The 25,558-nt window shown below is 32.8% G+C and overlaps 2 protein-coding genes across 3 annotated transcripts in view; one reads left to right on the plus strand and one right to left on the minus strand.

The window, feature by feature from the left end:
• The window catches only part of LOC135691681 (uncharacterized), a 38,966-nt gene extending 13,506 nt beyond the window's left edge, over nt 1–25,460 (plus strand). Inside the window, exons 7-36 of the mRNA XM_065209623.2 lie at nt 587–696; nt 2,827–2,953; nt 4,008–4,112; nt 5,347–5,457; nt 5,745–5,840; nt 6,457–6,552; nt 7,433–7,528; nt 7,800–7,904; nt 8,191–8,286; nt 8,916–9,011; nt 9,910–10,005; nt 10,211–10,318; nt 11,448–11,552; nt 12,227–12,334; nt 12,869–12,964; nt 13,340–13,435; nt 13,753–13,857; nt 14,537–14,641; nt 15,452–15,556; nt 15,824–15,928; nt 16,633–16,734; nt 17,394–17,507; nt 18,102–18,212; nt 19,084–19,194; nt 19,731–19,810; nt 20,334–20,375; nt 21,221–21,265; nt 22,504–22,558; nt 23,154–23,240; nt 23,847–25,460. Coding sequence (XP_065065695.2) covers nt 587–696; nt 2,827–2,953; nt 4,008–4,112; nt 5,347–5,457; nt 5,745–5,840; nt 6,457–6,552; nt 7,433–7,528; nt 7,800–7,904; nt 8,191–8,286; nt 8,916–9,011; nt 9,910–10,005; nt 10,211–10,318; nt 11,448–11,552; nt 12,227–12,334; nt 12,869–12,964; nt 13,340–13,435; nt 13,753–13,857; nt 14,537–14,641; nt 15,452–15,556; nt 15,824–15,928; nt 16,633–16,734; nt 17,394–17,507; nt 18,102–18,212; nt 19,084–19,194; nt 19,731–19,810; nt 20,334–20,375; nt 21,221–21,265; nt 22,504–22,558; nt 23,154–23,240; nt 23,847–25,073 — 4,041 coding nt within the window. The 3' untranslated portion in view covers nt 25,074–25,460. The remainder of the gene's footprint in view (nt 1–586; nt 697–2,826; nt 2,954–4,007; nt 4,113–5,346; nt 5,458–5,744; nt 5,841–6,456; nt 6,553–7,432; nt 7,529–7,799; nt 7,905–8,190; nt 8,287–8,915; nt 9,012–9,909; nt 10,006–10,210; nt 10,319–11,447; nt 11,553–12,226; nt 12,335–12,868; nt 12,965–13,339; nt 13,436–13,752; nt 13,858–14,536; nt 14,642–15,451; nt 15,557–15,823; nt 15,929–16,632; nt 16,735–17,393; nt 17,508–18,101; nt 18,213–19,083; nt 19,195–19,730; nt 19,811–20,333; nt 20,376–21,220; nt 21,266–22,503; nt 22,559–23,153; nt 23,241–23,846) is intronic.
• The window catches only part of LOC135691680 (uncharacterized), a 57,263-nt gene that overhangs the window by 15,499 nt on the left and 16,206 nt on the right, over nt 1–25,558 (minus strand). The gene's annotated exons all lie outside the window — the stretch shown is intronic.

Below are 25,558 nucleotides of genomic sequence, written 5' to 3' on the forward strand. Positions count from 1 at the left end.
TAATAAATACAACTTAATATGATTAAGATAAGTTAATATAATTATATTTAATATAATTTGATATGATTTTCATTTATTATCCCCAATATCTACAACAGGTGGCTTTATTGGTTGTGTTGTTATAGTTTCTCGGAACTAATTTGCAAGCTCATAAGATTTTAGCATTTGTCGCAGATAGTTTGATTGTAAATTGGCCATATCATCAAAATAAGATAATCAGCTCTACTAAACAAAGAGCTCTCTCGAATTTTCGATGATTTGTGGAGGGTGTTGGCTTTTTAACTAATTAGAAAGCATTTCCTACAGACATATTTACTATAAAAATACGCTTGTGTTATAAAATGGAATAGCTATTTTGTCGTGTTCAGATAAACAGTAGCCCTTAAGACAATTTTGAACCACACTTCAACGCATAAATAGGATTTGATAAAATAAAATAACGACTTTGTACAAGAAAAGAATATTTGGTACAACGTTTCGAGTTTAACTCATCATCAGGAAACCAGAATTTTGTTCATTTTCGAGGTACAACACGCACAACTTCATTGATTATCATAATTAGAATGTCTATTGTGATTCATTATAGAACTCGCCTTCAAATCCAGACATACAGAAAGAGATTCTCGAGATGAAGAAAGAAATAGGTGTAAACAAGAAAACAATCGATCGAGTCTTACGAGCTGAGATAACTGCAAGGTTTGTAATAACTGCAGACTGCCTAATGATCGCAATATACAGTAAATCTCTGGGTGGCTATGAGTTGTCTATTCTATAAACTAGTGTGTTGATCTTTCTGTGTATCGTGCTGGCCAATGAACTACAGCAAACAGCTTTGACATGAATACAAAGCAAAGATATTAAAGATATTTGGACCTTTATTGTAATAACATATTTATTTCTGCTAAGTCCTAGTTTAAGCTATTATTGGAAGTACAACGCTCGAAACATTAAATATTGGACAAGTAAAAGAAATAGGCATTAGTACACACAATCCCAAATCTAGAAATTTAGACCACCATGGGACAAATGTAACAATCGCTCTTTGGTCCGTGATACTCAGTGACTACAGTGGAGGCCCATCATATTCAAGGGTATAGCAAACATTTGGAAACCCAGGGGATAATCCTTTTCAGCGTTCTGAAAGTGTGACGTGAAGAAAAACTCTCCTGAGCCCGTTGTTTATGGACAAGTTCAATGGTCCACTATCAGTTACAAAAATTCTTTGAACTGTGTAATTTCTACTGTCCGATAGCTACGTACCAGAACCCAGAAATCAAAGACCAATAACGTTATATTAGTCTGAACTTTTCAATGGGCCTAGTTTCCCCCACTGACAATGCAACCCTATTGATACGAAAGAACATTTCACTTTGAAAATATTGCTGTCCTTCATAGTACAAATAGAAAGAGACCTGTCTCTTGCTTGCTACTATCGTACGAAAAGTGAACTCACCGACTTTTCACCTGTACAATTTGAGTCGAAACAGCCACCACGTGCAAGAAGTTAATGAATTCAACAGCATACAAGCAAGAAGCAACAGCATACAAGCGAAGCCTTAATATTGTTGCCACCTTATTTCCACATCAGACCTTAACCTAACGTTGAAATATAAGATCACCTTAACAATAAACTTGAATGAAAGAAGACATTTTAGTGTGCAAATTACATACAGTCTACCATTGTCTGTAGGAACCTCTGGAGGTTGTACCAAAACTTTTCCCTTTATCATATCCCTTTGAGTATTCAATGAGCATGTTATCGAGTGCGTTCTCATTTTTTGATTGTAATTTCCTCACCATTTGAATAGCATTGACAAGATAGAATAACGGTCCCTTGCAAACATCTACTTTTAAATCTTCGTTTTCTTTTATGATTTACTCCCCTAACAAGATTCCAGCAAGGTTTACTCACGAGATGCCTATTAAAATTCTAAAATTGTCTAAAATTCAAAACATGGGATTGATACAATTTTATCAATAAAAAAGTAGCACAAAAAAGAAGAACTCAATAATAAGTTCTCTCAAAAATCAATATTGGATGTAGAGAAAGTCGATATTGAAAGCCTGTTGAGGGCATTTTGTACTTATACTTTGTGCGGAGATAGAGAATTCGGAAACAATTATTTTTATATTCATTTTCTTTTAGCTGAATTATAATAACTTTCAAAACCTGAAAACTTTGAATTCACAAAATTCATCCCCCATCGATTCCAATTTCAAACCACATTTTCTATATGATTGCTAAAATATAAATTAGTATAAAAAAGACATGCAAAAAAGTACTGACTTTTTTAAAAAGCTGCAGACTTTCTGGTGCTAAGAGTTCTTAAACCTAAAAATAAACTGTTTTCATATAGTTAGAAATTTCAAGAGATTTAGAAAGGAAGACAGGAAAGCAACGCAGCAAAAACTATGGATAGTTTCTATTTAAAAAGATATTTTTTGAAAGAAGTTGCTTTTGTAATCTGAACGCACAATCTAACTGTGGGTTAACCTGACATCCATAACTTTAGTATTTAAAACTTTTTCGCTAAAACTTTTACAAACGCTTTTATATCGTCAAAACTGTATGCCCCCACTAAAATGCTTTAAGTTTCCTTTAACCGGCAAGAATTCCACAGCCCTTATACCTGGCATTAAAAATGAAAAGTCCCTAAAAGGTCAAGAAAAACACAAGACTGGCTAAAAGACAAGTTTCACTTCGATTTTTGAATTATCAAAGCAATGATTTTCAAGTTTAATTTATCAAATCAAGCTGTCGGTGTCTTCTTTGCATCTTAAAACTTATTAATCACTTTAATTATTTCTAACCTTTTAATATTACAGAAAATCGCAGGCTCAGAAATTCAACGATTCAATTGAGGGTTTTGAGAAAGAGAACAGTAGAACAGCGGGTGTTTTGCAGAAAGCAATAACAGAAATGAAAACATACGTTGACAAAGAACTAGAGGCTGTAAGTAAATATTGTTCTTGTTTTTTATTAAAATTGTGCCTTTGAAGTTATATATAACAATACTTAATATTCAGTTATATTGAGCTAATTGTTTGTTATTGTTGCTAGCAGTAACCAACTTGATTATCGTGCTTTTTTCTGCCAACATATGCTTCTAATTTAGAAGGATGGAAAAAACTAATTATTTAGAAACAAAATATATGATTTCTCTTCACGTTGGCAAAGCTAACAGTGTTAAGGATTATATATGCTATTCTTAGAAACGGTTCTAAAAGTTGACTGAGTGTTAAAGTGTTTTCTTATTAAAAACAATGCTTCTCGACAGGAATAACCAACCAGTATGATAAGCATACTGTTATCTATAGGGTATTGTGCGTGACTAGAAATTTAGACTACCACAGGACAAATGTAACAATCACCCTTTATTCCGTGATACCCAGTGACCACTGTGGAGGCCCATCATATTCAAGGGTATAACAAACACTTGGAAACCCAGGGGGAAAAGCCTTTCAGAATTCTGAAAGTGTGACGAAAAGTGTGACGTGAAGAAAAACAATTCTATTATTTAATATGCCAAATCATTCCTTACTTAGACGTTTCGAATCGTCGAAGAAAAAGGGTGATATCTAGTGGAATTGAGCAAGATTTTAATTATTACAATTCTGGCGCAATATCATATACATGATTACAAGACACGAAGTCAACGCAGAAGAGGAGAAGGGGGCAACCATTGGGCAGGGTGTCAAACAGGATGCTTATCAAACTAAGCAGAAAAAAAGCAAATCTGCAAAAGGAAACTTACGAATTATCTAATATATTGAGAAATGGTTTTGTAAGAAGAAAATCTTATTAGAAGACTCTGAAAAACCGATAAATTTGCTCTTGAAAAATACTATTCTATTTAGAAATTTTTGTCAGGCCATCCTTGCAAAATCTTTAAACCCTGCTCCGTGTATTAATCCCCAATCACTTGGACTTCTATTTTCAGGAAATTTTACACTGCTTCTTCTCCTTTGAAAGTATTTTTAAAAACATGGTCTTTCTTTGCCAATAGAAAACAAGCTTGTCACCAGAAATCGTTCATCCAATCATACCAACACTGGATAAAAGGCTTTCAGATTTGGAAGAAAAACTGACCCAAAGAGGGACTGATAGCAAGGTTAGTGAAGCAGAATTAGTTTCATAAGAGGCATTCTACCTACAAGCAATCTTAAGAAACTATACGCATCATCCAATATTTTCTATGTGCAGTTTCCATGTAGGAGGTATTTCGACACTAATGGGATGTTCGTATGTCTTTCAGCCATTTTTCTTCTAATTATAATAAAAGTTTTATGCAAAGAAACGCTTTTTCTATTAAAAAAAGAAAGTAGAATTTGCAGTATTTTGGAAAAGAAATGAGAATGTAGTAACGATGCAAGGTCGATAAAGTTTTTTCAAGGCTCAGACAATTTAGGACAAGGTGGTTTATAGTTTTGTCATTAAGCAAATTAAATCGCTGTCATCATCATAAAATCACTAGAAAGAGAAGTTCAACGAAGAAGCTGTCATATGTGCAAACAAATTTTATTTAAATTTTATAGAACTTCCTTACTCCTAATTTTATAGAATGCCATTTTCGGTTCTTTGAAATCAGTAATCAGTTAAATGCTCGTCTTCAAACTTAGCCGGTGAGCATCTCAGCTGGAGAAGGCTACTTTTGAAAGAGCAAGACTTTCTTTCAGTGATCGTATTTGTTTGTGCTTCACTGCTAATGCTTTTCTTTACAAGTGTGATTGCTTCGCACCGCAATGGCTCTTGAGCTTAACTCTATTTGATAAAATAGCCAAAGGGGGAAAGCAGTTTGTAGAAGACAGAACTTAAGAATGGAGCTATACTCAGTGAAGCTGTAAAAATTAGTTTATTTGAATTACGTCAATATTTTGGACGTTTTGTTGAAACAGGTGAAATATATCTGTGCAATTATACAAAGCTTGATGGTGGCGAACAATTAAGTAACCAATATGGACTGGGTGATGGAACCGTAGACTATTTTCTAAAATAAATAGCATAACGCAAGGGCCCAATCTTTGAAAATAGCATCAAAATAAAGAATATAACAAACCATACTAAATATATCAAGCAGAAAAACAATTTTGCTGCTCAAACTTTTGCTAAACAAATGGAAGGGGGCTTTCGTGGGTGCCCGTAACGCTCTATTTTGGAGCAGCAAAACTGTTGAGCAGATTAAAAAAATTCAAGCTGAAGTTAAATCGAAAGTGTTTCAATTATCTTCAATCAAGAATTAAAACCAAAGTGTAGCCGGCGTTAAGTTGAACTACATAAGATCTTTAACGTAGTAGAATGTCACAAAGCAAGTCTGAATAAATTTTGTAATATGTGCACCTCGCTAGACACCAGAGTCAATGACAATCAGAAGTGACCGAGAGTCGATCCAACAACTAGAAGAGCGCTTCTCAGACTTCGATGATCGGCTGAATGACCATAGGGAAAAATTTGAGAAGGTAAAACTTGCTATGATGTAACTACATTCATAAACATAAATATAAACAGAAAAATACAGTAAAATATTAATACTAATTTATTCGATTTCTCAAAGTTTGATATTTTTAAATTAAAATCAGCAGATGTATACAAATAAACATAAAAATTTAAATGTTATCAACGGCCAGGATAAACAAACATAGCTAAATATTTTGACATAAATACTTTTAACACTGATATGAAATAAGTAAATTAAATCAAATAAAAAACTTCGCTCTTCCAAATCAGCTTTATGCAAACATTTTAGGCATTTGGCTCTGTTGACCAACTTAATGAACAGCTGGAAAGGCATTTTAACAATTTTGATTCAAGAATAAATGAGCAAAGCTCGAGAATCGATAAGGTAAATAAATCTTGAATACTTTGATTATGACGACTTTTTCAAAGTAATTAAATGATAAAGCTATTATAAATTCAGTCAAATTAATCATGTTACTTTTAAATGTTCCTTTAAAAACTTACTCAAGAGGTGTCTTGCAACACAATTACGTGAACATTGCCTCGCTTCCAATCTGTGATCAACGAGGCTATTTACTGGACAGTAGCCAAGCAAAATGGGCCTCATTTAGCACCATTTGTATCGGTAATTTGTTTTACTAAAGAAAAAAGTTAATTAAGTTATTGAAAAACCAAAAGCGAAAGACTACTTCAGCTAGCTTATAAAATATATATTCTGATTACTTCAAGAATAATGAAGTAAAACTTTCTCTGACATCATTTCTGTGTATAGTAGACTTTAAAAACCTAATCTTCAGTTTCAAAATAAATTAAATCTCGCATAAATAATTCTTAGTGTTAAAATTTGTTTAATCCATCATTTGGTTAAACATAAAGTGCTGATTTTTGTAAAAAGGAAAAATATCTGTGAGAGGAATGAATTCCCTTTGCAAAGAAAAAGGAAGGTTTCATTGATAGGGAATTTCTGTTGCATAGATGCTAATTTTGTGCATCGTGTTTAGGCCACAGACTCCATTAGTGATATCAATCAAAGCTTGGAAAAACTGAACCGTAACATTGAAGATAAACTGGCTGATCAGAAACTGTCCCCAGAAGAGGTAAGCTATAAATATAAACAGCAATAGAAAAATTAATCCTTAAATACATAAATAATTTTATATATGGATAAATTCAAGGATATTATTAATTATAAATTGAAGTATGATAAACAAAACTCAAGTCTGGGTTTCCTAAAAATCATTTAAACGATTAAAAATATTGACAGTTCATAATTTGTAACAAATCGTTTAAATATTTTAGAAATATTTTGAAAGGAACAACTTCCCTTGATTATGACAACTTGTCCGAAGCAAGTAACTAATAACGCGATTATTCATCACATAAAGCAAACAAATTGCGAATTTAAAATTTCTTTTGATGAATCTAAACTTCAAGCAGTAAGAGTCTAGAAACAGCACTGATGTCAACACTACCTTGCTTCTATCTACAATGAAAAAGGCTATTGGTTGGTCAGCAGCCAATCAAAATAGGCCAAATCAAGCTATGGTTAATTCGGCGAATTACTTCACTGAGGAGGAAAAAATTTAATTTTGTGGTAAAAAGGCAAAAGCTAAAAACTACCTAGGTAATCCATTAAAAAGTAGATCATGACATACTTTCTGATTGATTTTAAAATTATAGCTTATAATTTTTTTCTATCTTTTATGTGAAAAAAGGCCTAGATAACACTCAACCCTAAGTTCTAAAATAAATAATATAGGGTACTTATCAATATGTGTTATTCTCATTTATCTGTTGTTATCTATTAAGCATTTATCTATTGTTTGTTTCATCATTTGTGTTGATCATTAAATACCGATTTTCGTAAAAAGGAAAAATATTTCTTAAAGGAATGAATTCCCTTTGCAAAGAAAAAGGAAGGTTTCATTGATAGGGAATTTCTGTTGCATAAATGCTAATTTCATGCATCGTGTTTAGGCCACAGACTCCATTAGTGATATCAATCAAAGCCTGGAAAAACTTAACAGTAACATTGAAGATAAACTGGCTGATCAGAAACTGGCCCTTGAAAAGGTAAATTATAAATATAAACAGTAAAAGGAAAATTAAATTAATTTTAAATACATAAAGCATTTAATGTGTGGATAAATCCAGTGTAATAAGTTTAAGTATAATAAACCGAATTCAAATCTGGACCTTCTAAAAATCATTTAAACGATTAAAAATTTTGACATCTATTATTTTGTAACAAATTTTGATTAAAAGTTGCTTCAGTTATTTAAAACCATAACAATATGACAGACAATAAGTTTGAATAAATTTTGTAATATGTGCATATTGCTAGACACCAGAGTCAATGAGAAGTGACCGAGAGTCGATCCAACAACTAGAAGAGCGATTCTCAGACTTCGATGATCGGCTGAATGACCATAGGGAAAAATTTGAGAAGGTAAAACTTGCTATGATGTAATTACATTCATAAACATAAATATAAACAGAAGAATATAGTAAAATATTAATACTAATTAATACAATTTCTCAAAGTTGGATACTTTTAAATTACATTCAGCAGATGTAAACAAATAAACATAAAAATTAAAATGTTATCAACGGCCAGGATAAACAAACATAGCTAAATATTTTGACATAAATACTTTTAACATTCATATGAAATAAGTAAATTAAATAAAAAAAAACCTTCGCTCTCCCAAATCAGCTTTATGCGAACATTTTAGGCATTTGGCTCTGTTGACCAACTAAATGAACAGCTGGAAAGGCATTTTAACAATTTTGATTCAAGAATAAATGAGCAAAGCTCGAGAATCGATAAGGTAAATAAATCTTGAATATTTTGATTATCACGACTTTTTCAAGGTAATTAAATGATAATGAGATAATGAGATAAATTCAGTCAAATTAATCATGTTACTTTTAAATGTTCCTTTTAAAACTTAATCAATAGGTGTCTTGCAAAGCAATTACGTCAACATTGCCTCGCTTCCAATCTGTGATCAACGAGGCTATTTACTGGACAGTAGCCAAGCAAAATTGGCTTCATCTAACAACATTTTTTTCGGTAATTTCTTTTACTAAAGAAAAAAGAGTTAATTCAGTTATTGAAAAACCAAAAGCGAAAGTTTACTTCAGCTAGCTTATAAAATATATATTCTGATTACTTCAAGAATAATGAAGTAAAATTTTCTTTGACTTCATTTACGTGTATTAGAATTTAAAAACCCAACCTCCGAGCTAAAATAAAAAACATCTTGCATAAACAATTTTCAGCATTAAAATACTTATTTATTGTTTAGTTAATCATTTGGTTAAACAAGAAGTGCTGATTTTAGTCACAAGGAAAAGTATTTTTGCAAGAAAGAAATTCTCTTTGGAAAGAAATAGAAAGCTTTCTTTGAAAGGGAATTTCTGTTGTATAGATGCTAATTTTGTGCATCGTGTTTAGGCCACAGACTCCATTAGTGATATCAATCAAAGCCTGGAGAAACAAAACAGTAACATTGAAGATAAACTGGCTGATCAGAAACTGGCCCTTGAAAAGGTAAATTATAAATATAAACAGCAATAGAAAAATTAAACCTTAAATACATGAATAATTTTATATATGGATAAATTCTTATATATGGATTAAACCTTAAAAGATATATAAGGATATTATTAATTATATATAATTGAAGTATGATAAATAAAACTCAAGTCTGGACTTCCTAAAAATCATTTAAACGATTAAAAATATTGACAGTTCATAATTTTTAACAAATTGTTTAAATATTTTAGAAATATTTTTGAAAGGAACAAATTCCTTTATTATGACAACTTGTCCGAAGCAAATAACTAATAACGCAATTATTCATCACATTAAGTAAACAAATTGCGAATTTAAAATTACTTTTGATGAATCTAAACTTTAACCAATAAGAGTCTAGAAACAGCACTGACGTCAACACTACTTCGCTTCTATTCTTCTATCTACAATCAACAAGGCCATTGGCTGGACAGCAGCAAATCAAAATAGGCCAAATCAAGCTATGGTTTATTTTGCGAATTACCTCACTGAAGAGAAAAAAAGAGTTAAATTTGTGGTAAAAAGGCAAAAGCTAAACACTACCTCGTTAACCTTTTAAAAATAGATTGAGACATATTTTCTGATTTATTAAAAAATAATAGCTTATAATTTTTTTCTATCTTTTATGTGAAAAAAGACCTAAATAGCACTCAACCCTAAGTTCTAAAATAAGTAATATCTTTCATAAACGGTTCTTAATGTTAAAGAATTTATCTATTGTTTGTTTCATCATTTGTGTTAGCAATTAAATACTGATTTTTGTAAAAAGGAAAAATATCTTTGAGAGGAATGAATTCCCTTTGCAAAGAAAAAGGAAGCTTTTTTGATAGAGAATATCTGTTGTATAGATGCTAATTTTGTGCATCGTGTTTAGGCGACAGACTCCATTAGTGATATCGATCGAAGCCTGGAGAAACTTAACAGTAACATTGAAGATAAACTGGCTGATCAGAAACTGGCCCTTGAAAAGGTAAACTATAAATATAAACAGCAATAGAAGAAATAAACTTTAAATACATAAATCATTTAATGTGTGCATAAATTCAGTTACATTATTGATTATAAATTTAAGTACAACCAATAAAACCCAACTTTGGACCTTCTCAAAATCATTTAAACGATTAAAATTTTGACATCTATTAATTTGTAACAAATTTTGATTAAAAATTCATTAGAGGCTAGAATCAGAAAAAAGGAATGAGATGGAATCAGTCAGAAAATTGGAAGAGCATCTGGCAGATATTGATGGCAAGTTAAGCAATCAGGAAGCAGATTTGAACCAGGTATATCAAAAAATTTCCAAGAAAATAGAAACTGAAAATAATCTAGTCAATTTGGATGAAAATATCGAGGAATTGCTAAAAGTATCCAATTTTGATAAACAATCGATGAGAATAGAAAAGCTAATTAGATACATATGAAAATATACAATGTACTTTCAGACTTGCTCATCTTGAAGAACAATTGATGAGAAAGAGAATTGATTGTTTTGATGCAAAATGGGAGACATACGAAGTACTGGAAACAGTGATAAACCAACGCTAATAAGCTTTAATGAAAACAAATCATAAAAATAACTAGATAACCTCGTTATGCTGTAACTGAATCTTGATTATAAAGCTTATGCATTGCAGCTCTGAACGCAAGTTCGACTTAGCGGAAATTTAGGTAAAAACTATTGTAAGAAATTCAAAGATATACCAAATTTTTGGACTCATTCAACTAGTGAGCGGTTTTTGAAGTATGCAAAAAATCATTTGGTGGTAAAAAACTTGAAAATGGCTTCGAAAAAAGCAAACATTGAGTAAACTAAAGCGTTTCGTCTAACACTCTTCAGAGTTTAAAACGTCAGAAAAAAGATCGAAAACTCTACGCTAGGAAATATATATACCCAGTTGTGGGTCGAAATAGGCCAGTCAGACTATAATGGCGACATGTTTCGGATTATTAGTAAAGCCCGATCGTCGTTCCATCTAGCAGTTTTGGAATCTATCTACATAAGCACGAAAAAACTGTTATTGTGTAGACAAAAGGAGTTCGTTTTTACCTTAGGACTCCATTGGTAACATTCTCAATAGGCAAGCGGCACAAAGTGCTCGCGTTTCTGATTGGCCTATTTCGATCCACAACTGGGTATATATATTTCCTAACGTAGAGTTTTCGATCTATGTTCTGACGTTTTAAAACTCTGAAGAGTGTCAAACTAAAAGCTTTAGTTTACTTAAATGTTTGCGTTTTTCAAAGCCATTTTTGAAGAATGCAAAATATAAAACGTGGTTAAAATAAGGCTGCTAAACAAAATATGATAACCAATCCACAAAATATAAAATAAAATGGATAGAATGACTAAAGCTAAGAAAATATTGATTTTGAGAATAATAAAGTATTTGCTAAATAAATATTTTATTTCAGGAAATCGGAGCAATAAGAAAAACCGTACAGAACATATTGCCTCTAATTAGGGAGAGGACAGTCAACGTGGAAACAAGGGCTGGTAGTGCTGTTGAAAACAGCAAGGTATTAAATGTGAACTAAGAATGATTGTTTAGGTAAAAAATAAATAAATAAATTAGATGTGAATAATGCAGATATGTTTGAATAAGTTTTGTCATACTGAGTCACAGCAATGGTGATGTGACACGTGATATCATGTGAAAAAGAAGGGGGAAATAGAGGGGGTTTATTTAGCCACTTAACTTTGAAGTTTGAAAAAGAAAAGTAACCATTGACTTTGGTAAAAATGTGTTCCAGTGCAAAGACAGTAGAGAAATATTGGAAATGGTTAAGTAATTAAATGCAAAATTGGAAAAATGTTAATTTGTGTGCAATGATTTACATTTAAAGCATTTTTAATTGTCTAGAATGAAGCACAGAATACGGAATCCTAAACAAACTAAACTCTTTCTAGGACAAGAAATATTGTCTATTGACTGATTTTTGTTAGTACTTTGGCTTTGAGATAGCCATCCTTTAAGGCTTGAGAATATTAAACCAAAGCCAGCAGAGATATGGAAAGATAAATAACATAACCAAATGTCTGAAAATAGAAATTTAGTGCAGCTTCATAAAAAAACCTACTGTTTTGGATAAGCATACGCCTAGCATTAATAGAGTAGAAACTGCTTGACAACGGTTCAAATTGATTGACTTGCTCTACTTAGTTCAGCAGAATCATGTTTCACATTTTCTAGAATTCGGATTCTTTTGATGGAGTGCAAAAGATAATTATTGATCAGTTGGACGAGCGTATTTCACACATTGATGCAAAACTAGACGATAAAGAACAAGAATTTGAGAAGGTATAAATGACATTAAAAGGGGAAAATTCATTATAAATGTTACATTAATTAATAAACACATTACAAATGCCTAAATTGGAGATATAATGCAGCTTATGATGATGAGTAAAGGACAAATAAATTCAAAATAAACTTTCTAGATATTAAAACTTAACCGATCTGCAGAAAACTAAAAAGGTATCATATCGTTTCAAAGTAAGAAAATATCATATCAATACAATTGATATAAATATTATGAGATTATAAGAAATATATCATTAATAAGCTAAAATTTATTCACCTTACATAATTCTATTATATATTAAAATTTCATGAATAAACAGAACTATTATATATATTTCTTTTAAGATATAATAAACAAATGTTGGTATGAAGCGACATACAGTAATATAATAAACCTAACAGGGTGAAGAATGTTAGCATGTATTTAATCATTCAAAAATTAAAAGGACATAACAATTCAAAGAAACATATATAAATTTTTGCTTATAATTTATAGTATAAATATAATGATACAAAATTATGATTCCCTAGAACACCAAATCTATAAGAGAGCTAGATCAACAAATGGAAAAGCGTTTTTATGAGTTGGATGAAAAAATGAGCGATTCAAACATAGTATTGGAGAAGGTAATAAGAATGGTTGGTTATGAGCAAAAAAATACACATTTATAATTACTAAAACCTTAAATTGTGTGAAAAAATATTGAACTTAATAATAATTCAGTCTTATAAGAAAATGGCGATTCAGTATAAATAAAAAGAGCTATCCTAAATAACTAATTACAAAATTATTAACTTTGCTTTAAAGATAACGTTTAACACTATTAAACGTTGGTATGAAGCGACATACAGTAATATAATAAACCTTACAGGGTGTAGAATTTTAGCATGTATTTAATCATTCAGAAAATTAAAAGGATATAACAATTCAAAGAGAAATATATAAATTTTTGCTTATAATTTATAGTATAAATATAATGATACGAAATTATGATTCCCTAGAACACCAAATCTATAAGAGAGCTAGATCAACAAATGGAAAAGCGCCTTGATCAGTTGGATGAAAAAATGAGCGATAAAAACATAGTATTGGAGAAGGTAATAAGAATGGGTGATTATGAACAAAAAAATACAAATTTATAATTACTAAAACCTTAAATTGTTTGAAAAAATATTGAACTTAATAATAATTCAGAGAATTAATAATAAAAAGAGCTATCTTAAATAACTAATGATAAAATGATTAACTTTGTTTTTAAGATAACGTTTTACATTATTAAATTTAACAGGAGTAGGGAACTCAATAAAAAAAATAATCTTATGTTTTTCGGATGTCAAATTTAAGAAAATCAACCTCAACATAAACAATAAATATGCCTTATATAGGAATAAACTTTAATGTGATTTGCTTTTAGGAAATCAAATCTAACAGAGAAAGTATAAAGCAGGTATATCCAATCATCGACCAACGGTTGGATGACGTCGAAATAAAACTGAATAAGATTCGCGAAAGCATCGAGGTACATTGAAACAAAACGGTGAATTTACCACATAGGTCCATAGAAAAAGCAGTGGCCTTGATTTTAATAATTGTCTGTGAATCTTCTAGAGCAGATTTGGCAAATCTGGAAAACTCTTCTGTAAGGTTTTAGTGCACAATCTATGTAATTTGTTGTTAACAAAAACTTGGTAAGCACTTCTAGAGAAAGATTACAGAAATCAGAAGAGTTGGTTCAGCCTCCCTTGCCACTATTTTGGATAAGAATGCGAGATACAGGATTCTAATACAAAGCATATGATTCTGAAGAGATGGCTGCCAATTTTGCTTGTGGAAAATTCACCGTCTTGTGTTTTCAAAAAAGAATAAAAATAACACATATTGATATAAAATATAAAACATAGAATTTATAGGACTACACATGATTGTCGGTTTAAGAGCATAAAACCTTATGAATCTAAAGAACTTATTTATTATGAATGTTGAATTAATGCTAGATAGAAGCCACAAATGCTAAACTATTATAAACTCTTAAGCTTACTTTTCTGAAAATAGCAATAATTTAAACACTAACAGATAAAACAGAACATATTTGTGCAGAGAAAAGCCCTTGTATAAAGTATTGCATGGTAATAGAGTAAGGTGCCCAAACTACTTGAGAAATGAAGTCGCTCGAATGGGTCTGTTTGTTCAATTTACAGCAATTACAGTCTTCGGATAACAACACTACAACAGCTGTGTCTAATTTAGAGTCACGCCTCTCTTACGTTGAGAAAAAGTCCAAAGACCAGGAAAATGATTCAAAGGTGACTGATTAATAATACGTGACTCAAACAAGTGTTTTGTTTATCCAGAATTCAGTTGTGAGTTTCTAGCACCTGGAGGCAAGGTTTAACGAGTACATGAAACTTGTTTTACGTCACATCATTAAGAATCACTAAACCTAAAATAAAAGTATTCTTTAATTTAATGTCTCCATGACATCATAATATCCTTGCTGTTAAAATCTCTCAGATTTTTAAATGTTGTAGCTTAGCTCTCATGATCCTGTTCTTAATATCACTTTACACAGTATGAAACTTAGTCCTCTATGGGAAGACCTGCTCGTCGTGTGAGAGAAACAGCCCTCGGTCTTTCGAAATCATTTGGCCTTAAAACTGAACAGAGCAGAAAAGGATAATTTCTCAAAATTAAAAACAGCACAAATTCTTCGAGGACGCTTTTTGTATGCTTTTGGACAGTCTAGTGAGTAATTTCAAATTACGACCGCCCCCCTCCCCCCCCCCCCCACTCTCCGAATGTATACGTCCTGCTGATAGTTCTTTTTCTTTCGACTTACTTCAACACTCGGACTACTTCACCTTCATACCTCACTGTGGGCGAGCTCCGTAATTTGACGTGTTTTCAAATAGTGTACAAGCTGACAATGCGTCCCTACAAAGCTACAAAAAGCCCTCTCTGGCCCCCCCTCTCGCAAACTTTTCACTTTCTCGGTAACAAAGCTTTTATCTTTACTTACACCTTCTCACCTTTCCTCGTATGCTTCCCTCTCACAGAGGTTTCTTCATTAAGACAAACGCGTTTAAAAAAGTAACAAATACCCTTCCGTCCTACAGACACCATCAGTAACCGATGAGCTTACATATGAAAAAGTTTATTCACTGGAAAGGGATGTTGTCGAATTGAGCGAAAGATTAAAAGATCACGACAAAAAGATTCAGGTAAGTTTAATAAGTCAACAGCTACTGTTTATCATTGCAGGGTGTGTAAGTGAGCTCATGTAAAGAAACTGAAACGCAGATTTATAGACTAGCCCAGGGGCGTCACTCGAAAAATTTCTTGGGGGGAGGGGGGGTATCTAGTGCCAGGTCTCTATAGAGGGTTTATTCCGCTCCTTGTGAGCAAATTACTGAATAACTATCCTTTCGGAATGTTAGTTGTGATTTCCTCAAATCTACATTCTTAATGATGATGCATTCTAATTGCAGAATTTTAACAAAAATGAAGAAAACCGTCAGAAAGAAGTGTTTTTAATGCAACAAGAACTGACTGAAGTTAAAGACAAACTAGCAGAACACAAAAATGTGTTTCAGGTACAAAAATGCCTATTTCCTGGAAAATAATGACATTCTAAGAGAAGAATTAAGGACTTCATTCGAAGTTTCTCAGTGCAAAAAGAGGCAATGTTTTGAGGGAACAAATGTTTTCCACGCACAGAAGCAGGCACATCAATAGATGTAACGAAGCAGTTATTAGAACGGATCCTTTCAAAATGAAATAGGCATTTATAAATGATTGAAAATGGCCTCTTTTGCTTCGGTGGAAATTTTGAGAGACATGGGCCCTCGTCACAATATTTAACTCGACGTGTCCAGAGCACAGTTCATTATGACGTGGCCTTCTGTAACATCAAGTGCTTGATTGAAAATCTTTTGTTCAGTCGTGATTTGATAATTATGATAACGGTCAAAAATTTATCAAAATGAGTTAACTGAATTGACAACTCACTTTTAACCCCGGATTGTGAAATCGCCTCTTAATGAAAACAGCAGACCTTTAGCTAACTACATTTTAAGCGATCAAATACTTAAGACAGACAATCCTGAAGTATCAATACATTAATCGCTTTTACCATGAATGTGAGGATTCTGATACGGCGTTACTAGTATTTCACATTATAAGGAGCTTTTTTTTAAAACTTATAGACTTTATCAAACTGTCAGTGAATCTTTACTGCCTAACAAAGGGGGTGTACATGGGTCCTTCTTCGATTGATAATTATATTTTATTCCTTTAGAGAGCTGATTCAAACTGTAGTCATGTGTTGCGAGTAGTGCCTCCTCTTGAAAATCACTTGAAGGACTTGGATAAAAGACTAAAAGCCCATGAGAGAATGAAGGTATTGTGCGATATCCACTACTTCAATTCCAACTAAAGGCAATCAGATTCTTTAAATGACTTAAGCCATCCTCTAATCAAAATTAGCCAATCAATAAGAATGATACCATTCACGCTCATTGATTGGCCAATACTTGTTCGAGAGATGGCTCCAGTCGCTTTAGTATCTGTCGATTGTCTTTACTAAAGAATTTGCTTCACACGAATATTTTCACTAAGATCTAAGCAAAAAATTGATGAAATATATTAATGAATATATAAATATCATTAAATGTATCAAGACTTCTTAGCCAGTATTGGTTGTTGAAAAATCGTGGAAAAATAACTATAAATAATTAATTTACAAAAATAATATTCTATTTGCCCTAAAACTGAATCTTCCTGAAAACTGATTATCTACTGTAATTTCTCATGCACATAGTGGCTATTATTTTACCGTTGTTTAAAATAAACCAATTGTCCAATATCAGGAAAAATAACTACGAAAAAAGTTTATATATACGATATGTTGTACTGTATTGTCACGATAGCATTAAAAATATTCAAAAATAATGGTAACATTGATCAGTTTGTAATACAGCAATTCCAGTTTTACGTATCACCTTGAAATTAAATTCGCTCAAATTTCCTTTATAAATTTCATTGACTTAATATCGAAAGATGCAGACACCGGTGGCAACGGATGAAGGAGCTAACTATGAGCAATTGTATGAGTTGGAGAAGGAAATGGTTGAAATCAGGGAAATATTAGCAGAGTATGATGAATTGTTAAAGGTAAATAATAAAAGTAGAATGATAACGGATAACAATAATTATTTGGCAATAGGCCAGTAAAGCGCAGATTTACATGAATATAAACATTCCATGGAATCTTTAAAAATAAAATTAACAGATGAAAAATTATAATACATAGTCACACGTACATATGAATTTAAAACTGGTTTAAGTTAATATCAAGTTGAGATTTGAGCAAGGCTTTAAAACATGTTTAAAGTTTTAAATATTCCTTAAAGTTTCAAGATTGAATATTAGAGTAAAAATTTTCATGTATATTTTTTTAGTAAAAATAACTAATAACAAACATAACACAATGTAGAACTATCGTAATCTGAAAACTAACAATAGTGCAATAAAGAAATTAAAAATACTCGTTAGAATACCAGCTACTGTTAATGGGAATATTTACAAATCTGTTTCAAAGGTTATACATCACACTTTGGGAGAAGGTGTCTTATGAGAAATAGATAAAGGGTGTATTTGGAGAGTGAACTATTTACAAATCTGTTTGTTTAAAAGTTTAACATCACAATTTGCGAGAAGGTGTCTTACGAAAAATAGATTAACAGTAATCGTTGCTACCTTTCACAGACGCGTAAATCGCAAGTACAAAATGGCTTAAAAGAAGAAATATTAATTGAGGTTGATGAAAAGGTATCAGATCTAGAAGAGAAGCTGACTAGGAAAATGCAAGCAAGTAGAGTAAGTTAAAGATTTATTTCAAAATATCATTTTGAAGGAAATTTATAGCATATCTCTAATTGAAAGAAATTTCTGTTTTCAGTCACTTTATTTTGAGGCAATAATTTTATGAGATCGTGTTTTTTATACGACAAATTATATTTAGGTAACTTGATACCTATGTTGAGTCTAAAAACCATAATTAAAACAACACACATACACGATCATAATTTTTTCTTAGAGAAAGGAATTTATTTGCTAAAAATGCTAGTAAAATATCTGCTTTAAGGACTACATCAGACCCTAACAATATCAAACAGTGAAAAGTAAAACAAATTTTTTAACCTAATGTTTGTAATCTTATTTCCCGGGAGCTCAGTGGTAGAGCACTTGACGTACAAAGTCAGGGGTCGTGAGGTCGAGCCTCGCTTGGGTCGGTTATTTTCCCGCATTCTCTACGAACCGTCTTTATAAATCCTGTTGCCTATGACAATCTCATGTTTGCCAATCTTCGGATTACGATACGCATGTTGCAAAAAATTTGCTGAATTCCGAATACATACTTGGAAAGTTGGAACACGGTCAGCAATTAACGAGAAAAACGTTAAAGAATTCAATCTTTAAGGCTTATACCTGTAACTTAAAGCATTCAAGCGAAGGGTCAGGTGATTGTTGAAAAACACCAAATAAATTATATTTCAAGGTTCTGTAACTTACAAGGCTGCTATAAAGTGTAGACATGATTTTAATCAAAATAGATAAATGAGGGATTGCTTAAAAATGAAAGAATAAAAACCTATCTAAGAGTATGTGACAACAAGAAATTTAGAAAGAACTAGTTTTAGAATAAAGAGAGGATTTTCAATTAACAAAAATTTGTCAAATTGTTAAGGTTTGGAACATGAGAAAGTCGTCAACGAATAATGGAAATAACCCAGAGATATCGGAGAAGCTTTCAAGATTAGAAGAAAAAGTAAAGTGGCAAATGTCGATGATAATAATGGTAAGTATAATACCAAAGGCTTTAATTGCTGTTTTCTCCTTTGTGTTCGCATTGGTGCTTACAAACACACAATGATTCGAAAGCACAGATTTAGGATAGGTTCTTTAGGCAAGTGAAGGATGAAGAAAATGAGGGTGCTTTATTCAAATGTATAAAGGACACATTCGTTACAATTGTAGGCTATCTAAAAAACTAAGGGACAAATTCAGTGGATAGAAAGTTTACTACGACGACAAGTCTGCTAAAGTCTAGTAGGAGTTTTCTTTAATTAAAGCTCTACAAATGTCTTGAGCTGACTCCATCTTGAATCTAATATAAACCAACTTTCGGTTTACAATTCAATATTTCAGAAGGCTAAGAGTAGCGGGAAGATAACATGTGAAAAGGAAGTTTCTTTTTATCCTTATGCTAAACAGGAATTAATATCCAGCTGCATGTCGATTCGAAAGTAAGGTGAGACTATGGTTTTAAGGATATCTACATTGAAGCTATGTGCTTTATTTTGGGTGATGCTCAATTCTCTGTTTATATAACAGGTAGACAGGAAACTAAAAGATGGAAAAGAAAAAAGTGAAGACCAACAATTAGAAAGAGCAAAAACAGCAGCAAGTCACAGGTACATGCAAGCTAATTGAGAATATTACTTAAACAAACAGCAGCGAAAAGCAGAAAGATAACTCTTTCACCCTTGCAATGATGTCGTCCACCATCTCACTAGTTCCGGTTTTAACGAAAAGCCATATTTCTATGAAAATAGCACTCTCTATACAATCATATGGTTTAATACCCTGGGTACCAGACTCACTATATATAGTGAGTCTGGTACCCAGGGTAATGGTTTAAGGAAAAGGGGAGGTAGCAAGCTATATTCAGACAACGTATTCACAAGTTTGAGCCCGAGATAAACATGCGAATTTCACGTAAGCTATTTAACGGAGATTTTAATGAAATAAATTTCAAAATCGAGGCTGTTAATTATTGCTTTGGGTATTATTGTGCTTCTAAATCAACAGCTTCATTTAATAGTTAATTTTTGCCAAGCAGACTGTTCTAATTAATGGAATATGTTCATTCCCATGTCAATGTTTGAGAACCAATCCACCTGTCCGTCTGACAATATAAACTTTGATTGTTTTCAGGCCACGATTCGAAGCAAGACCCCCACAAGTCAGACGAAACTCGTATGTTAATAATATTAATAATAATTTAATAATATATCTCGCCAAATTCCGTTTCGGAGCAGTAACTAAACACAAACACAGAATTGCCAGGAAAGACGTCACATGCAGTATAGTACGACAGGCTAATTTTCACTTAGGTTTGAAAAAATTCAACCAATCTCTCGATTTCTATCAGGCCTTTTGCATTGCTTTTTAGAATTTGTTCCATTCCTGGAAGATGTCTTTTGAATTTTTCGCATTGCCATAAATGTTCTGTCTTTTCTTCAAGTAATCCACACCCTCTGCATTTTATATTATCATATTTTCCTTTTTAATTAGCTTTTAAATCGGTCATGTTTAGTATCAATTTTAGCAACGTTGGTCCCTTTTTAAGTTTTATATATTCTATTATTCCAAAATTGCCTTTTTTAATGAACCTCGTCTTTTTTTTATCGCTATTCTCAATTTGCTGCTCTGTCCTCTTTATGATTTTGCTCTTTACTATTTTTTCTCGATTTTTTCTTAATAGGTCTGAAATTTGATTTTATGAGTATTGTATATTTAGTTCGATCAAGTTATTCATTATTTCATCATACCAGCGAGTGCAATTCATTTTGAAGTTTGAAGAGTTCAAATAAAAATGTTATCAGTGAAGAGAGATTTCCAATATTCGAAGTAGTTTATCAAAATTTGCGAAAAAGAGGTCAAGTCAAAAAAGAGGTCAAGTCAGTTGAACTCGTTATAGGAAGCTAAGAAAAGAGCATAATAATAACATTTCTCACATTACAAAAAAAACTTTCAATAAATGAAATAAGAATATAATGGTCACCACAATGTTTCGATGAAAGATTTTTTTATTCCCTTAGATCCTTCTTAAGAATCGAACATGCAAAGAGAGCGCAAGGGAACAGGCAAGTGTTCTGATTCTTGCAATTTACATTGGCATGCAAGGGAATTGGCAAAAAATTGTGGCAGGCTTTGATAAAGTATAACTTCCCTTCAGAAAAAAAAGCGTTAAGGAGCAATTTAGTAAAAGCAAACATCCCAGTGGAAGAGCACTTGACGTACAAAGTCAGGGGTCGTGAGTTCGAGCCTCGCTTGGGTCGGTTACTCTCCCGCATTCTCTACGAACCGTCTTTAGAAATTCTGTTGCCTATGACAATCTAATGTTTGCCAATCTTCGGATTACGATATGCATGTTGCAACAAAATTTGCTGAATTCCGAATCATACTTGAAAAGTTGGAACACGGTCAGCAATTAACGAGAAACCTTAAAGAATTTAATCTTTAAGGCTTGTACTTGTACCTTACAGAATTTAATCTTTCATCTTAATCTTTAATCTTTGATGTGCAATTTCAGAACAGCACATTCGTGGTGTAAATAGGAGATCTTAGTCTAGAGATATATATTAACATCATTAAAACGAAAAAGAGTATCCGTTGAGAGGAGGACACATGTTTGTAATTGTTTACACACGTAAAAATAAATAATTGAATTAAGACACAATTTTTATAAATTCGGTTACATGATACAAAAGTTATTTCATGAACTGTGACGATGAAATCCACCAGTTTCACAAGTAGACTATTATCTAAACGACAGTGTGTGCAAAACTATTTTTTCCATTGCCATATAAAGTCTCTTGTTGCATGTTTGGTCAAATTGCTACCATCAAAACTTAGGGCAGATTTATACAGGACGAATTGTCCAGCGAATCCACAGCTCAATATAAGAAGGCACGCACGATTTTTTTCGCATCGAATTACCTCCCTTCAGCTAGCATATTTTGACGAGCAAGCTATTAGCGTCAATCATGTTTTTGAAGTAAAAGGGGCACCAAGTATCGCCACGACGTTAAAATTAAACGCAAATTGGCTTTAGTGTAGGTTCTAAATCTTTGACTTACTGCATCAATAAATTATGGAGAAGTTAAACCTCTTGGTCACTCAAAGATCTGAAACCAATGTTATTGACTGCAGTTAAACGATTTGACGCAAAAAAGGTAGAAACTATTTGAAATTTAGCTATAGATTTGCTGGTCAATTAGCCACTTTGTAGCATATCTAATAGCAGCGATTTGTGCTTCTTCTCTTTTCTGCAGCTACCACATGTAGTTTTTTTTATTGATTAGGAAATCTTTTTTTACAGCGATGTTCATTTCCTAAAGGAGAGGCTACTTAAACTGGAGCAAAATATACAATACGTACGTAGGAGGAATTTGTTGTGGTTTTTATGTGTTCGCTAATAGCACCATGTGTTTACGCCCAGATTTGAGACTTTACACTAATGCCAGCAATGTTAGATGCCTGGTCTTCGCGAAAACAATCGCTTCTGATGCAATGATGATGACAAAAAGATAAAAATGAAGATGATCATTAATAGACTTCGTTCACGAAGCCTTATTTCTACCTTTAAAGACAAGCAAATAACACTCTATCTGTTTTTATAGCGAACTAAATACAAAGTATTCCTACGTTTGTAGCTGACACGGTGTATTGCCTCTCATAATTTTTCTTCAAATTGAATTCGTCTTTTGCTTATAACATTCGTTAAACATGCACCTTAAACTTGCCTTCTTTAACCTTACATATCGTTTCTTAGCTTTCTTTAACAGCTCAAGTTTGTAGAAATTTATGGTTAAAGAAGGAGATGCAAAAGCAATAAATAACGAATATATATCGAATAATCGATTAGCAAATACTCCTCACAGCTAATAATTCTTTATTGCCGTTTGAATAAGTTAACTGCAAATTCATAAAATTTTAAAATGGAGCAAAATATTTGTGATCCCTTTTCAGATGCTGGATAGCCAGGATGAAACCGATAATGATATTGCCCTGCTACAAAGACAGTTTAAGCGAGAGATTGTCATTGATAAGAAAATTGTAAGTTTCTTTATTTTTGTAAAATAACCTATTCTTTTTCTTTAGACAGCTGTCTTGTTTATGCATCCCCCTTAAAAGATGCAGTTTCCAAGATACTATCTATCAAATCTTCCCATCTCACAAATAGCAATGCCATTTTAGACAATGATCATTTTGGTTGAGATAAAAACTCAGTTACTAAAGAAACCTTATACGGATTCTTCATAAGGTCTACTAGCAAAATGAGAAAGCTGTTTGGACACATGAGAGTTCCTATCCTGGGAAGATCAAATCCGGGTTGTGTTTTGAAAATTGCACTGTATAGATGGAATCTTTGTTCCAGGGAAACATTGAAACATCTTGGCTTTTGGCTCAAAATTACTTCCTATCTTGGTTGAAAAAGATATTTGTTGCAATCCTTACTTCATTAGAGGCGATTTTCTCCCGGATCTAGAAAGTGAGTTGAATTTGACACGAGTTGACATTTACTCGTGCAAATGATTGTGCAAACGATTGCACCTGAACAAAGGACTTTCGTTGTGTTGCGGCCTCTACTTCATCTCAATCCCTTATTCATTAGAACTTATTCAAATCCTTATCTCAGTTTGAATTTCTTTCCATTCACAGAGAAACAAGTTGGTAGAATTCGTAAACAAGCGATGCTTGGAGGGCCAAAGGATCCCGATGTTTGTCAAACATTTTAGTGTTCATCACCTCAAGTACTTTACGAACTACACGGGAAAAGCGGTATTGATAAACAAATGGGGAATGTATCAAGCATTGCGAATGTATGAGTTCAAAAAGAAGTGGCTTGCTCTAATAGGCAAGCAGCCATTCGAGTTAACGTTAAAAGAATATAAAGAAATGAGACGAGAAGAAAAGGAGAAGGAACGTGAACAGGCAAGGAAGGAGCAGAAGAAGAAACCAGTTTCGCCCATCGTTGTTGAATCCGCATCTTCTGAAAGCGAACCGGAGTCTGAACCTGAGCCAGAACCAAAATCAGAACCTGAAGCTACAAAGGAGGAGCCAGAGGAAGATGAGGACGACGAAGACGAGAAACCGAAAGAACCGGAAGGCCCGGTCAGGATTAATTATGAAGACGATAATTCAGGTGATGATTACATTCAATATAAAACTGATGATGAAGATGACGAAACGGACGATGAATATTTCCCACAAACGTCTGAAGATGAAGATGACTCAAAATTATTCTCTGATGAAAACGAAGAGGATGACGACGAAGAGGATGACGACGAAGAGGAAGATGATGATAATGACGACAATGCAGAAGATGCTGAAGAAGATAAAGAGGGAAACGAAGACAAAGATCCAGAAGCAGAAGATGGTGAAGATGAGGAAGGTGAAGGCGATAATAGTCAAACTGAAAAAGACGATAATGATGCAAAGGAATCTGAAAAGGGCGAGGAAGAGGAAAAAGACAATGATGCTCAGGAGAATGACGGAGGTGAAAATGAAGACGACACTGCCGAAGGCGAAAACACAGCGGCTGACGAAAACACAGCGGCTGACGAAAACACAGCGGCTGACGAAAACACAGCGGCTGACGAAAACACAGCGGCTGACGAAAATACAGCGGCTGATGAAGAAAATGCGGCGGAAGAAGAAACTGAGGAAGAGGAAAGCATTGCAAAAGATGAAGACACTGCAGAGGAAGACAATGAAGAAGATAACGATGACGATGAACAGGATGATAAAGAAAGTGATGCAGGCAAAGAGACTGAGGGAGAAAAAGAAGATCCAAATGGAAATGAAGAGGCCAAAAATAAAGAGACAAATAAAGGCAAGGAAGGAAGTGGGAAAAGCGAATCGATAGGTGGAAATGACAAAAAGTGATTTGAAAATGTAAATTATGCCAGTACATAAGCAAAGACACAAGTGTGACGATTAAGAGGACGAGCATCCGTTCATATTTGCAAAGAGATAACCGATGAACGACATTTTAAGGCTGTTGACAGCCACCACAACAAACTACTCTTTAAAAAGAGATTAAAACTGGCAAGGCACCACTAAAGGGTCGCATCTTGCAGCTAATGTAAATGTGTATTATTTATATAAACTAGAGCATCAAATGCATTTTGGGCACAACTTTACATGGCCTTTATCGTCAATTTACTGCAAAATCTAAATTTTAACGTTATGTGTCTAGAAGTATAGTTTATAAGCAAAATTTAGACAATGACGTGAACATTAGTACTTAATGACTGTCGAAACTCGGGCATATGATCCACCAAGCTCTATTCAATTAAACCTGTTCTCTACACGTTATGTCTAGGTAGAGAGAGAAGGCTGATATACAGATGTATACAGAAGTAGACAAA

This window comes from Rhopilema esculentum, chromosome 13, assembly GCF_057945365.1.
Source record: "Rhopilema esculentum isolate cy_ngs chromosome 13, ASM5794536v1, whole genome shotgun sequence".
NCBI lineage: Eukaryota > Metazoa > Cnidaria > Scyphozoa > Rhizostomeae > Rhizostomatidae > Rhopilema > Rhopilema esculentum.